Here is a 15,441-nt window from a genome sequence, read left to right on the forward strand (position 1 = left end):
TTTTCAAATATGTGACCAGATTTTTAAGACCTATCTTTCTCTACGCAGTTTCCACAACAGACTTCTTTATTTCTTAGAGACATACACAATTCAAATTTTATAATCAGCCATGCTTTTCCTGGTTTATTTTAATCAGCAAAGTTCAGATCAGGGCATTACTGCAATTTAGCAACACAGCATCTAGAAGATTTAAAATATTTACCACCTCTCTGTGAAGAGCTAGGAAGAAGAGCAGGGAGGATAGAAGCTCCTCTCCTGAGCTTCCAAGATTAATGAAACACAAAGCCAATTCTATTTTCCATCTACTATCTGCTTATAGAACTCAGCAAGAAGAGAGGGCTGGAGCTGAGGAAAGTCTTCCATTTCAGCACCCAAATTGAGCACCTGAAGCCTTGTCTGCATCATCCTTATTTAGAGTGTACCCATTCCTTAAAAGGACATACAAATTGTCTATGGTTAATTTCCACTGATGTAGTAATTTTCTCTTTTTTAGCTTTGTATACTCTGGGCCTAGAATAATGATTAGTGTCAACAGAATGATGAAAGGAAGAAAGAGTGGGAAAGGCGGTGAAATACTTGCAATTACTCACAAAAATTGTGCATTTTCACAACAATCAACACAACCACTCTACAATATCAAGATCTGCCATACCTCTCTGTCAAGCCCAGCTGCTACGGTAATAATATCACCAGTCTCGTTGTTGATTGTAAACATGTTGGGAGAGGGACTGCTTGGTGCCTGTGACAAGATTCTGTATCTCAGCATCCCATTCTGTGCATTGGGATCATCAGCATCGATGGCAGTAACAGTCATCACATAGGTTCCTAGCAGCAGGATAAATAATTGATGTTATATAAACAGTTTACTCAGATTACCCAAGGTCACTTGCAAGCAACGGTCAAAGTATATATTTCTTTTGGTAAACTCTACACATTCTTTCTCTTACTCAAAACAAACTGATTAAACCCAAGATTCACCAACAGGGTAATTAAAATACATAACAGGAGATAAAAATACTTGTTGTTTATAAAATATCAGGTTTGCTTAGAATTGAAGAAGCTCCATAAACAGTGAAATCTTACAGTTCTGCCATAAATAACATTTCTGTAACAACATAGTTTCCCAATGTTTAGATAAAAATATTATTAATTGGACCAAAGAAAATATACTTGATTTTCAGAATTGGTGCACATAATGACAGTGATTGAAAATGAATGTAAGTAATAATTTTCAAAGGTCTTTGAGATGCACATTCTTTCCATCTCGATGCCAAGTCAAACGCTGCGAAGTGAGAAAATCTATTTGTTTGCTAGCCTTTTTAAAAATTTCATTTTGCACTATGGACAAACTAAGGAAGTCATTTCAGCCATAGTGCAAATGTAAACATGAGCTGATTAGAATTTTAATGAGATGTGAACAACATTTAGAGTTTTCTCAAGAATTCAAATGCAAATGTTTGATTTCAAATCCCAGTTTCCGAGCCTCTGAGAATCAGAGCTGGAACTGAACCTGCTGGTGTGTGAGACGTCTCTTACATCCTCAGTTGTCAAGTAAATGAGCGGCAATTGCTGCTATGAACATAACTGGAAGAACTGTGGCATTTTAAATAGGATTTTCAAAAACAGGAACCTAATCATAATCTTAAATCCTCCTCTGTTTTAGTTTATATAATAGTTTCTCTTCTTTGATATGCTAAAAAGAGTTAAAAATGAGGTGAAAGAGTAAGACAGTACCTGAGATTTCACTCATTACATTTATAAGACAGCTTTGAAAATGTTAGAAGGTATGAAGATACACCCTTTATCATCTTTTCAAAACTTAGCTGTGTAACCTTCTCCTTCCCCCACCTCCTCTCTGCTCCGAAAGCCCATATCTTACCTGGCTTTGATCCTTCAGGGACTGTCCCATTCCAAACTTGATGCAAGAACTCAGGTCTGTTATCATTCATATCAATGACGTTAATCACAATATCAATAGGATTTTCCACCTGGTTTCCATTTACATCCACTGCATGTGCTCTCAGCTACAAAAATTATCGTAAAATATTAGAATTTGCAAAACACAGAGTCACGAGTAGATACTAATAATGGTGACACAATGATTCAGGCCAGACATATTTAGATCAGCGCAGTCTGTCAGCTTCCACTGCTCCCCCACTCAATCATTTAAGTTTTCAGGTTGATAACTGGTATCTAAACTATCTAGAAGTTATATACTACTTTGATTTGTTGAAAATTCTTTTGAATCATATAATTTTGATTAATACCAATGCCAGCTGTCAAATATAATTCTCTTTTTAATAATGATCATTAAAAATCGGCCTCTAAAAGCATGCATATTTATATTAAAGGGATGAAAAATTTAAAAAGATAGACCTCATTAACAATTCAAAGGGAATAAATGCTGGCATCACTTTCAAACACTTTTAGCTGATATTATGGATACTGAATAGACATGAAGGCATAGAAAAAGCATAGAGAATATATTCGTATACGATAAAGGTAACCAAGGCAAAGTTTGTGATAAATCACTGTCAGCAAACACAATAAAATGCCAGGCTAAAATTAAGCTGAAGTTTACAGACCAAACATCTTTGAAACCGAAACTGTTACATTTAATGTCCTGGTTGTCAAAAAAGGCTAACTACCTTTGACAGTCAAGCTTACCTAAATAAACTTAAATTGGATGGAAAAAAAAAAAAGGGGGAACATAGTAGTTTTTGAAAATATAAATCTATGTATCTAGGCCATAACCCAGCAATTGCTATGCAAAAATCCCCATCCCGCTAAAGCCCTTTAGGTATCTATCTACTGGCTGCAAACCTACTAGAAAAGAGCAAGCAGCCATGATTAACTCACTACTCTGGAAATGGCTCATATAGATGTAAATCCTTATGTCAATAAATCTTAAATTGCCAAATTTTCAGTAAAATCTCATAGATGCTGGAACCATTTGCCCTTGCAAGAGCCAGGTTCCACACACAAATGCCATCTGCTACGTCCTCCATTCAGGAGTAGCACTCAAATAGATTCCAAGAGAGCCAGACAAGGAGTGTTTTAATCAACAGCATGCTGGAAGCTCTAAGAGCTGAGTGAGTGTAGTAAAAATGTCAACCAGGCCTTTCAACAGCAGAGAAAATTCTAGGCCAAAGTTTGGTCCTCCTCCTTCCTTCAAACCCTTCTTTTGGACTAAAACTGGAACCAATGGTCTACTCTGTCAATTTCTTTAGAGCAAAGAATATCATTTTCATAAGCTGGCAGACTGATTTACAATTCCATTAAAATGCTTAGATTTGCCCTGAAAATGAAAATTGGTAGGTTATTCTTCCCATCCATTTCTCAAGTCACAGCTGCTGGAATTCTAATAGCAGTCTTGTCCTAATTTAAGTTGCTGAATTAAAAGTAAACTTTTGAAAAATATGCAATAGTGGAGACTGTGATCAATGGCCTGCATTTGAAATATAAACTACAGTATCCATATTTCAATCTTTTAAAATTACTTTATATAAATACATTTAATCACTGTTTATGTCTGTTAATGCATTTAAGCTGCTTAGGCATAGTAAGAGTTAGCCTCAGTAAGTACAATAAATATAAATCTGCTACAGACTCTTCAAATCATATCTCATAGAAAACTAAATGCCGGCTGCTCAAGTCATGTTTGAAGCAGATGTTAATCTTCAATTTGATAATCTGATTTATGGTAAATTAAACTCTTACATGAAAAGAAGCAATCTGCTCCCGATCTAAAGGCTTTGTCACAGACAGCTGTCCTGAGATGGGGTTGATGATGAAGATTCCTGTTGGAGGTTGGTCAGCTCCTGGGCCAGTCACACTGTACCGTAGCGAAAGGCTTTTATCACGATCAGACCTAATCTGTGTATCAAAAAGATAATGTTTACATTAGCTACAAACAACGGATAGATGTAACTGATGCTGAGATGGTTAGTATAAAGACTGAGGTTTTCAGTCACACTCTTTCACTTGTCATAAAGCGAGTTAATAAAATTCCAGGAACGTAAAACTATCTCTGATTACTTCTTGTAACAATCATGATCATGGATGGAAGGTCTCCTGCACTGAACTCTCGGCACTGTGATGCAGAGTCCTGCAAAGGAACCAGTATCCTTCACCCTATCAGATCCCTCTTCTTCCTTCCTGCTGGTACACTCCTCCTCCTGTAAACTCCTGTACGTCTCTCAATGGAGAACTCCTCTGTAGGTTAACCAGAGCATTCTGAACCTGCAGAGATTCTCCTTAACATGGAGGAAGTTGTCACAGTACTTACCACCAGAAACAAAATCATTTTATTCCAGTACAGGAGCATGGGGACAACTTAAAAATAAATCAATAATATAGGAATAAATAGCAATCAGCCCAAAAGACTTCAATGAACATTTGGATTGCAAACAAAACATCGTTCACATGAAGTCTCTCCAAAACACTTCAAGGGACACTGATATCATATTTCTATTAACTTCCTTACCCTAACTAATTCTTGAGGAAAAGGTCCTCTGGAATTTTCTGGTAGGTTGATTGGAGGGATAACCCAGTCTCTCTTCTGTCTCTTCAGATGGCTGCTGTCCTTATACTGTTGCCATGGAAATATGATGTCTTCAATTTTCTTTTGGTCCTTTCCCAGGTACACGATAAAATTACGCATGTGTTAGGAGACATTATAAAATACTTCAGATACAATTACATAATTGACTGAAAGGCTGTCTCTCTACTATGTTATTTACATTAACAGATGAGTATAAAAACAGCCAAATGTTATTTACAACTGTATGAGAAAAACTCTTTTTCTTTCCTCCTTATTCACGTCACAGGAGAAATGAAATCATAAGCCATTTATAACATGGCGCTACTGTGTAAACTATCCTCTGCTTTCAGGAAAGTATTTAATATTTTGCAGAATTTAATAGTATGCCTTTATGTATTTCTCATTAGCTGGAACTTCAGTCCAGGTAATGTGTTACTGTACATTAAATTTAGATCTGGGTGTTCTAAAATATAATTTGAGTTTCAAGAGAAGTTTAATACATACTGGTAAGGAATGTCTCAAATATTTATGACCCTATTAAATCCTATCGAATTAATGCTGTAATTATTTTAAACCTATGTCAGCCATGATGGATGCTGTAGATGACCCACTTTACACGTTGGGCATTAATCTCTGTTGGGTGTCAACATTCTTTTCCTATTCCCTTCTATAGCTGCAGTCATTTCAGCCTTTGGACGCCAGCACACACATAGCCATGTTAGCTTGCTTAAGGGTGGAGACAGTGAGACAAAAACATTTTCAAAATCTTTTAAGAGAAAAATCTCCCTCCTCTCCCTTCCCTTAGTCATTAATCTAATCGAATGTGTCACAGACTAAAAACAGATGCCCAATTGAAGGCCAGATTCCTCTACTCTATATTCTACTAATGTTAGGGATGCCTGAACTGCATCTGTGGAAGGAACAGGGCATGCTGTTGCATATCTAAGCATATGCCCTTTCACAGACTTTTTTTTGGACAAAACAACAATATTTCCTTGTTTAAAAACGTGCCTTAAAAGGTTTAAAAGCAATCTGCAAACAGACAAAAAAAACCAACAAAACAAACTCACCCTGAAAGTTACAGAGCTTTGATTTCTTAAGTGTTCTCAGCAAAAATATCTTGCATAATCACACCATCCATTTTGAAATTATGCATAAATCTTTAATGTATATCCATAACAGATATACTAATCCAGGAATAAATTTTGTTCCTTATTTGTAAATGAATCAGCTTATAAGAGAAGAAACACCAAGCAGCAAGTAATAATACAGGCAAACAGAGCAGACCTAATACTGATTTCCTAAAGTAAGTATGTTACTTATATATTGCTAGGTGTGATTTCTGTTACAGTACAGTACATGATTTATGCTATGGCAGCTTCCAGTAGAGGGAGACTATCTTCCTTACCAAGTAGAGTTGGCATCCTGAATAATTTACAGCTTCCAATTTGATTATGAAGGGACAAGACAAAGCCAATATTCCCTGCCAGAAATGCTTTCCTACTACCACTGCAAAACTACAGCTCCAATCTAATAAACTTGACTGATGCATACTAGCACAGATTTGTTTATTTTGTGGTTATATTTAACTGCTCGAATAAATACCGCAATACTTTCAAGCAATTTAAAATAAAGAAATGACCATGTCCGACTTAAGTTCAGGTATAAATCTCAAACTATACAAACAAAAAGCTCAAACATAAATGAATCCTACATATTTAAACAGACATGCCTTTTTCATGCCCTAGCAAAGCTACACAATAACAATAGAGAAGCTCTTTTAAGGTCCAGCTTTACAATTATTCATGCAGTACTTGTTCATTTAGTAAAATACCTCATGGAGAGGCGCATGACAGCTAGAATCAAAGACCTATTTTTAAGCTTGTTTCTGGAGAGATACTTATACATACAGCATTTATAGTTATTGTTTTACCTTTTCTGAGGCCCCTGTGAATGTTGGTTCAGGGGTTAGCTTCACCTTCATTTTCCATTCTTCCTGAGTTTCCTTGTCTTGAGCAGACACTACAAACTCTGTGGGCTCTGCTGAAAGTTGAAAGCTTCTCTCTGCGTATACTACACCATCTTCACCTACTCTGAAATCTTCTGGCTCACTGCTTCCAAAGTATATTTTTCGGTTTTCATCACAGCTTTGAAACCTCACTATAAAACACAAAAAGAAGAACAAAAAATTAAAAGCAGTAAGTTTGAAAACTACATGATATAAAATGCATTCAGAACAAATACTCGAAAACAGGAATATCTGTAGGGAGTTGCATCTCAAGCTTCAAGAAAAGATTCAGTCACGTAAAAATCATAATACACTCAGAAACACACAATGAATTTAACTATGCTACAACCGTAATCACAAACATAACTGTGCTTACAGCGCCTTCTCTGCTACTGATGGTAAATCAAAAATCCTGAAGTCAGTTATAAGATTAACTTCTATGCCCTCTTCAATCCATGATTCAGCTGTATTATCTCTATATGTCACTTATGAGCTCTGGGCTTAATTTTCCTCCCTCATTCCTCACCTATAAGACAGTATCAGCAGTAAATACTTACCTTATAGAGAAAATACAAGTTAAAAACTCAATATTTGTTTTTTTCTTTTTTTTCCTCTCTTTTTTTTTTTGGAAAGCTGCTTCATATGCATCCATATATCCACTTAAGAATATAACCCTTTTTCATCTAATTCTCCCTCAGTCTCGATTCATTTTGTGCCATCTCAATTATGCTCACTGGAACAAGAACTCAGTAAAACCAACTGTGTAAGGTACTGATGAGAAATGCACAAAACAGGATGGTGTTTTCTTTACCCAGTTGCTTTCACTCCTGCTTATCTTCTAGATTACTGCAAATAACAGTAGGTAAAAAATGAAAGTGTGATTTTAAAACCAATGATCATTCTTTAATGCTTTCAAAGAATTGTGAAATATTTGATTGTATGGGCAACAGAAGTTCAAAACATCATTATGAAGGTTGTGTTGAAATGCACATAGTGAAGATGAAGATAAAATGAGGCTTTATGCCTCATTTCAGTTATAGAACTTTTTTATATTGTGCTAAACCATGCACAAACTATTTAGCTTCAAAACCTAAAGGTCTCTCTCAAGAAAAATCACTACTAAATGTCATGCATCATACGCTTCCTTCTGTAATGTACTGGTTACAGGAAGGTACTGAGAAGAAGAATCATATTTTTTCCTATTTAAACTTCAAGGACCGAGATGATGTTCAGATGACATTCTAAATTTGTTTCTTTACTTCACCCTTTCAATTATCTGGAATCTCCCACTTGCCCTCTCCTGACAGAAAAAGCTTTACAAAATACTTCTTTAAAAGGGTCTATCATGCACAAAAGTATGATGAAGTACAGTGCTCCTCAAAATAAATGATAAAACATCAATGTTCCCAGTATTAAGCTTACTGGCTTGTGCTATTTCCAGATGGCTCACGTGGCTGAAAGGCTTCCTTTAGGAAATGCCACTGTCATCCTAGGGAGAATACAAGACCCAGCACAAGGCACAGAAGGAAGGAAGAACACATCTCCCTGGGTGAAGGCTGTGGCCTCATCACTAGGACTCCTCTTGCAGCTCCTTGTAAACGCTGCCTTAGGCCTTCACCATGAGCTGTGGGGACTGTTTCACTGCAATTCTAAGAAATACTTGGCCTCTTAGACCTGGAAAATGTAACAGAGCCAAAAAAAACCACCAAAAACAGAAGAATGAGCAACATAACCCATAGCTCTGTGCCTCTGCTGGTCTCTAATCTCAGCTACCACTGCTCTCTCTGAACCTGCTCTTCAAAAGAGCGCCCTGACCAAAAAGGCAAAAGACAGGCTGATTCACCTCTGGCTCTTCTCAAGTCTCATTTCTAAAAACTACCAAGTGCAAAAGAAAATTAATATTAATCCAAACTTTGATCATTACTAGTTTTAAAAAGGGGAAATTTAAAAGGAATATTACAGTCATTATAATCTGAAAGACTAAGATACCATGACATTTTATAAGAACTTATTTCCCAACACACAGAAATGTAATATATTCAATGTTTTATGCATATCGTAAGATTCTGAGAAAATCCCTTTCCTTTTACAGCATCTTTGTAAAAATTTATAAAATCGTCAGTGCTTTGTTAGAATTACTCTCCCTTTGCAAGGAACACATTAACAAATTACACTCAACTATAACCATCCATAATTGAATTACCTTGACAGAGTACAAGTTGTACAGTAGCGACTCTCTCCACAACTGTACAGCTATCATTCTTAAATTCGATTTAGATCCCTTTACTTCATTTTTCAATATTCAACAGGTATGAACAAAGAGGGACTGCTGACTGTAGGTTTTAATCTAAGGATGGTGGGGTTTTTTGCAAAAATGCTACAGGAACTTTTTTCAATGAGAGTAGCACTATTTACACCAATCATGTTCTAACAATGACACTGAATCACAGAATGGCCTGGGTTGAAAAGGACCATAATGATCACAGAGTTTCAACTCCCCCTGCTATGTGCAGGGTCACCAACCACCAGACCAGGCTGCCCAGAGCCACATCCAGGCTGGCCTTGAATGCCTCCAGGGATGGGGCATCCACAACCTCCTTGGGCAACCTGTTCCAGTGTGTCACCACCCTCTGTGTGAAGAAACTTCCTCCTAATATCTAACCTAAATCTCCCCTGTCTTAGTCTAAAACCATTCCCCCTTGTCCTATCAACTATCCACCCTCGTAAACAGCCGTTCTCCCTCCTTTTTGTATGCTCCCTTCACGTTCTGGAAGGCCACAACGAGGTCTCCTGGGAGCCTTCTCTTTTCCAAGCCAATTAAGCTCAGTTTCCTCAGCCTTTTTTCACAGGAGATATGAAGGGAGATATGTTTTCCAAAAGTTCCATTCTGTTGATAAATCAATCACATGGATCCCTTTTCATTTTAAAAAAAGGTTAACCACATATATTATAGAGCATTTAGTCATTTTATTTGCAATGAAAATATTAATCAAATATCTTTTTTTTTTTACTACGTCATTAGTTTCCCACTACTCTGAGAAACTTTTCCAGTACAAAACAAGAATTATTATATTCATTATTTAAAAAAAAAAAAGAGAGAGAACCTGTCTCTGTGACATTATTAAAGGAACGTACAGCTCTGCGCTATTAAAGCAAGCCCTCAAGTCAACACTCTTTTGCATGGAAGCAATTAAAATATATGTTTAAATTTGTAGTGTACAAAGTCTTGAGAACTAAACATGCAAATTCATTTAAAGTGCCAGAGTTACACCACTTTTACTTCTGTCTAATGGGATGAATGATTCATGTTATCTGTTAAAACATTTCTAACCCATGTACCTGACTAGTAGTCTTTAAATTACCTAGGTTTTTATTCTCTCAGAAAGATCCTTTCTTCAGCTGCTCTTGCTGGTTTGCACACTTTTAGCAATTCCCTTCTGCTCCCATCATCTTAGGCGAGAAACAGCAAAATTATTTGACCCAGGGATTGAATACAGTCTGATACAATGGACTATTACTAAAATCAGTTTTTCATGAAAATATTCACGTACAATCTACTAGTAGAGACTTCTTGTTACTTGTATTAATCCCGAGACAGCTGTGTTGAGTTTGCCATTTGAATTTTTGTACTTTGGAAGTATCTAATTCACTTCTGGATAAGATTCAGATACATACAAACAACAACAAAATAATGTATTTCATCTTCATAATATACTGAAGCAACGTTACTTGTCTTGGATGTTATTTTCAATGCCTAAGCATCAATATCAAGGCTTACTTAGAAGACATTATGAAAACTGCAATAAATTCTAAGCACTAGTAACACATGCTCAAACAATAGTTAAAAGTATGCATCATAAAATGGAAAAAAAAAAAACAGGTATATTTAACTTACTCAATATCACTGTATAGCAGACAGTAAGGTAAGAAAGTAGCTTACATAAAACCACCTACCAGATTCCACTTTTGACAGTATGAAAAACTGTACAGAAACATTCTGCTTGAAGTATCAAGCTAGCTGCAAGCTTAACAACTGAATATTACCCTAAGAATGCTATTTAAGAAGCCTTCCTATTTCTGCAAGGAGAGAAATCAAAGAAAGCTACACTAAATATATATACATATATTTTTAATTACACCTCTATAAATTAGTCATTTATTCAGACTGGCTACTTCTGCACCTGTAAGGTGATCTATTAGTCCTACTTACAGAGTGCAGATGCTCATATTTCAGTTTATGGTTTGCCAAAGTGGCATCTGAAATACCCATGAGACACTCTACTACAATTATAGATAACCTTCAAGTATACATAAAGCCAGAGAAGTGGATTTTTTTCTAATGTATCTTGCAATTATTATTGCAAAGAACTGAACTACTTGCCAACCTGCTTCTTCCTTCAATGATAGCATTTCTAAAGTATGCCTGATTATTAAACCTTTATGAGCTTAGCTTAAAAACATTATTTTTGTTTTTTTTTGACACACAGGTGGTCTGTAGCCATCAGGAAAATATCTTGATTTTACCTGTAAGCTGAGAAAATTAGATGCAGAAGCTACTGATGTAAAATAAATATGGAATATAATCAAGTTATTTTAGACAATGGCATTTTCCTAACTGAATTATAATTGAATTTGTCATTATATCCCTCAGAGATACTTCAATTCACTAGCACTGTTTCTAATATGTTCTTCCATTCTGTTTTCTAATCCCCTTTTCCTTTGTCCTTTTACAGTCATGCACAGTGACTTGCATGCACACTTCATCCTATTCTCCATGTCATCCACAAAAATCTCAAAAAGTGAGTCCTTTTGAGCCTTTTTGGAGTAACCGGCCTGTAACATTTCCAAAGAAAGCTTGCCTGTGAAAAGGCAGCTGCTTACCACTTTCTGAGAGCAAGTCTGCTTATTCAGTAATTGCTTCTGAAAATCTCTAATTCTGTGCTGAACACTGCACTATGCTCTGCCACCTTCACCCACAGCGAGCAGAAGGCTGCTTCCATGGAAGACACGTTCCAAGTTTTGCTACTTACTAAGGGCCAAATTTGGTCTACATGCTTCTAATTCCTATTTTCACTTGACTTCACAAGCTTTTCAACCTGGTTCCAAGTGGAAGCCTGGCTAGGAAACTTGCAGAAGGGAAAGAAACAAACAGAAAAGCTTCAACTGAAATGAAACTGGAGATAAATTAAAGTAATTTACCAACTTTAAATGTTTTATGATCTGACTCTTAGTAGCTTAGCTTTCCACATTTTCATGTTATACTGTTTGCTTAATCACCTGTCTATTCAGTTAGGAAAACAATAATTAAAAGGAAAAATGATTTGCAAGAGTTGTGGTTTAATTCATACAGTACACTTATTTCATTAACTGCAAGCAGTTCCAATAGAGTGATCTGTGGCAGGCTTGAGGTAAAGCTTACAATTAATATATGACTTTGTTATTAGTTATAGTATATAATATATGGTAATAAATATATATATAATATAATGGTATATATATATATATGTATAATATATGGCAGTAAGATGCTTGTAGTAAGTCATGTACTGCAGAAAATCTGTAAAGTCGCATGAGAAGTTATACAAGATGCTGTATAATACACTGGTAAAAATAATTTGTGCTGGTTATTGCAGCAAATGCTCTTTCAGGGCATTTCCCTCCCCTGCTCCACTCCCCAGATTAGTACCTCTATACTGAAGAATATGCATACTTCCTAAAGTAATATACTTTCAAAGCAATCTGGTAGTCTGCACAATCGTGATTTCTGCAAACCCTATTTCTGCAACACTATTTTTCATTCTTGATTTGTGTAATTGCATTGTGAGGATGTTATTAATATTATTTTTGCAAGTCTTGCATTGCAAGGTGCAAATGGGAAATGTTGGCCAGAGGCCTGCTTCCTCATTAACCCAACCAACTCAAAAACTAGGGCCTGGTTTTGAAGTATTTTCTTTCACAGGTAGCTGTCACAAAACTGCCCAGTCCTTACATTTGCAGTGAAAGGCGTGCACAGTTCTTTAACAAAATGTCATCCAGTTCCCAGTTCCCATAATCCTTTGTTTACAGAACAAAGTTGTAACAGGCATGCCAGAATGAAAATAGGGATAATGTTCTTTCTATTTGATAGAAATGCCTCTGCAAGCTTTTCAGAACAGGAATACCAGACATCAGCAAAACACAGAGCTGGTATCTCAAACAGAGTCCAAATTATATCTAATTCACTGACCCTTTTCAGTTCTTGCCTCTACCACTCACTGCCACAAAGATCATCTGCGTTTTGACACCCCTTTTGTCCTCATTTTAGGGGAAAAAAAAAAAGCAGAAAAAGAAGATAAGCATCTTTGGGGAGGGGAAGTACTTCTACTTCGACAACTGCTTTTGTTTTAAAGCACAAAAAGGTTTCTTTCTCTTTCCCTCCACTCTGTATTACTTAATGCAGTTTTGCTACAGACGAGCCTGTAGGGCCCCTGCAGAGTTCTGCTCCAGCTTCTTCCTAAAGGATGCTAGCTGAAAGAGAACTTGGTAATAAATGTCATTCCTGTACTCTGGAGTATGCAGTGCACCTTTAATACTTCCCCAAGTATACCATTCTACACAGTAATAAAAAGAAGGATTAAATGCTAATCTCTTATACCCATAATGCATCAACAGACTATACCTTCTAAAATCCAATTTGGTAATTAAAAAATATCTCCTGAACAGCCAGACAGGGAGACTAAAGGGAAAGTACTGTCTTTAGAGATAGCTAGAAGAACACAGCTTCAAAATTCAGGCACTTAGCACAAACCTATTTTTACTTCTATTCATTTTTATGTGACCTTAAGCAGCATAAGAAATAAATGCCTACAATTATGGTGTAGCAATTACAGGGCAGTTTTATTGCTACAGTAATGACTTAAATATTAAATATCTAGTAAAAACTAGGTAAGCAGCAATACTTTTAGTTTGTCTTCAGAAAACACAGAAAAGGATTTTATTTTTTTTTCCTCCTCTTTAGCAATAAGGAGAGACGCTTTTGTATGCCCTTTTTTGCGAACTGCTCCTGGACAAAACTCTAGGCATCAAATTTCACTTTCCTTCTGTTTCTTTCATCCCTCCTCCTCCAATCTCTCGTTGTTTTCTTGAATACTGAAACTCACTTTCTTATCATTACTTTGTTCCCTGACGCTCTCCTTTTTCCTGTCCCCTCATTCAGCTGTGCTCCCCATGGAGTGCACAGGTGCTGAAGCTTTACTCATTTCAGGCTGACAACCAAGCTTTCCAGCACACTGAGGGCAGAAAGAGGCTGTCACTGGAGGGCTGCCTTTAAGAAACAAACTAAATAAAAATGCAGGCTTCTGGTTCTGTAGAGAGCCAGGACATGCTGATATATCAAACAGGCACATGATTTCAAACGAGTTGATGATCTGTTTCATCCGTTCAACAGGTCAGCAGTTTTCATAGCTGTCTTAAGCCCCCACACTTAATAGGGGTTTAAAAGCCAACAAGAGAGAAGTATGCATATATCACAGTTAGGGTATTTTTCACTACTGCTGTGAAAAGAAGCAAAATCAAATTAGAGTCTTTTCCCCTTTAATTATTGGGCTGCCCTAGCAGAAATGAATGTTGTATTTGCAAAGAATTACCTCAAACAAAAATTCTCAGCTCTGACAAAATGGCAGTGATCCAGAGAGTGCTCCCATTTCCAATGCAAAAACATTCTTAGAAACAGATGTGGGGGCATTTATTATTCGGTACTCTGATGCGGACCCTGGCTATCACCCACTGCCCAGTAGCACACTTTGCAGTTCTCTGCAGGTGGCTCAGGGCACACAGGGGCAGAAAGTTCCATGGATGCACTTCTGAGATGTACTGGGCTGTGAGAGATGCAACAAGTGGGAGGTGGGATAGTTTTCCCTAAAGCTGCTTTTCACCTTTGCAAGTGCTGCACTTTCTCTCATCTCCTCCCTGTCTAATTAGTCAATGCTCTGGTGTCACTTGGAATTCCCAACTTCTGAGAGAGCGCCTGAGCAAAACACACCACTGTCCTCAGAGCCACCTGGAGGCGGCCTGGCCCCCTGCTCTGGGTGGTTCTGCTGGAGCAGGGGATGGGCCAGATGGACCCAGAGGGCCGTACCAGCCTCAGCCATTCCGAGACTCCTTGTTAATACATGTCTACCTACTACCTTAACAAAGATAAAATGGTTTAAAAGTATCCTACTTGCTTCAATACTGTGCCGTAATAACAAAAAAAAAAAAAGGGCAGGAAACTGACAGTTACCAAATGGGATGGAAGAAAGGCAGAGACAGCCTAGCAGCCTACTAACATACTGATGTTTCAGATAGCAATAAAAAAAAAAATCACAAATCCCAGGGATTATACTATCACTGGATCAAGTCCAGTAGGCCTCAGGGAGAAAACTAGTTGCCGCTGCAGCTTAGCGTTACCTAGTCAGACCTGAGGATTTATTGTTATTGCTACTAATAATAAACACAGATACCTGACCTTAAAAAAATCAACAGAGTATCTGGTGAGCGGTACAGTTAGCACAGGCCGCAGAATAGCTTCCTGTAGCAAACAAAGTAGAAGAACTAGGGGAATGTGATTCTCTTTTTAGAAAGGAGTGTGTGGAACGCATGTGTGTGGAAGTTACATGTAAATGGGTGTTCTCTCCCTCTACATACAGCTTTCACCTCTTCAGATGGCAAAGGTAGTGTTCAAATGACTGATTAATCTTTCAAGAGGAAAAATACCTAGAGAAATGGCAAGAAAATGCCTAACTGCATATATTTGAAAGTACTTCCAGGAGCTTGTTATGGTATCTCTCTGAATGCACGTAGCATTCACCTTTGAATGAATATCACATTTTCCCTACATGCAAAAATGTGGGTAGATATCTAACCCCCCCCC

The 15,441-nt window shown here is 37.1% G+C and overlaps 1 protein-coding gene across 1 annotated transcript in view; it reads right to left on the reverse strand.

The window, feature by feature from the left end:
- The window catches only part of CDH2 (cadherin 2), a 102,132-nt gene that overhangs the window by 30,207 nt on the left and 56,484 nt on the right, over positions 1–15,441 (reverse strand). The window contains exons 2-6 of the mRNA XM_010708857.3: positions 6,477–6,703; positions 4,487–4,633; positions 3,721–3,876; positions 1,880–2,024; positions 653–825 (exon numbers count right to left, since the gene is read on the reverse strand). Of these exons, the coding sequence (XP_010707159.1) occupies positions 653–825; positions 1,880–2,024; positions 3,721–3,876; positions 4,487–4,633; positions 6,477–6,703 (848 nt within the window). The remainder of the gene's footprint in view (positions 1–652; positions 826–1,879; positions 2,025–3,720; positions 3,877–4,486; positions 4,634–6,476; positions 6,704–15,441) is intronic.

Source organism: Meleagris gallopavo, chromosome 3, assembly GCF_000146605.3.
Source record: "Meleagris gallopavo isolate NT-WF06-2002-E0010 breed Aviagen turkey brand Nicholas breeding stock chromosome 3, Turkey_5.1, whole genome shotgun sequence".
Lineage (NCBI taxonomy): Eukaryota > Metazoa > Chordata > Aves > Galliformes > Phasianidae > Meleagris > Meleagris gallopavo.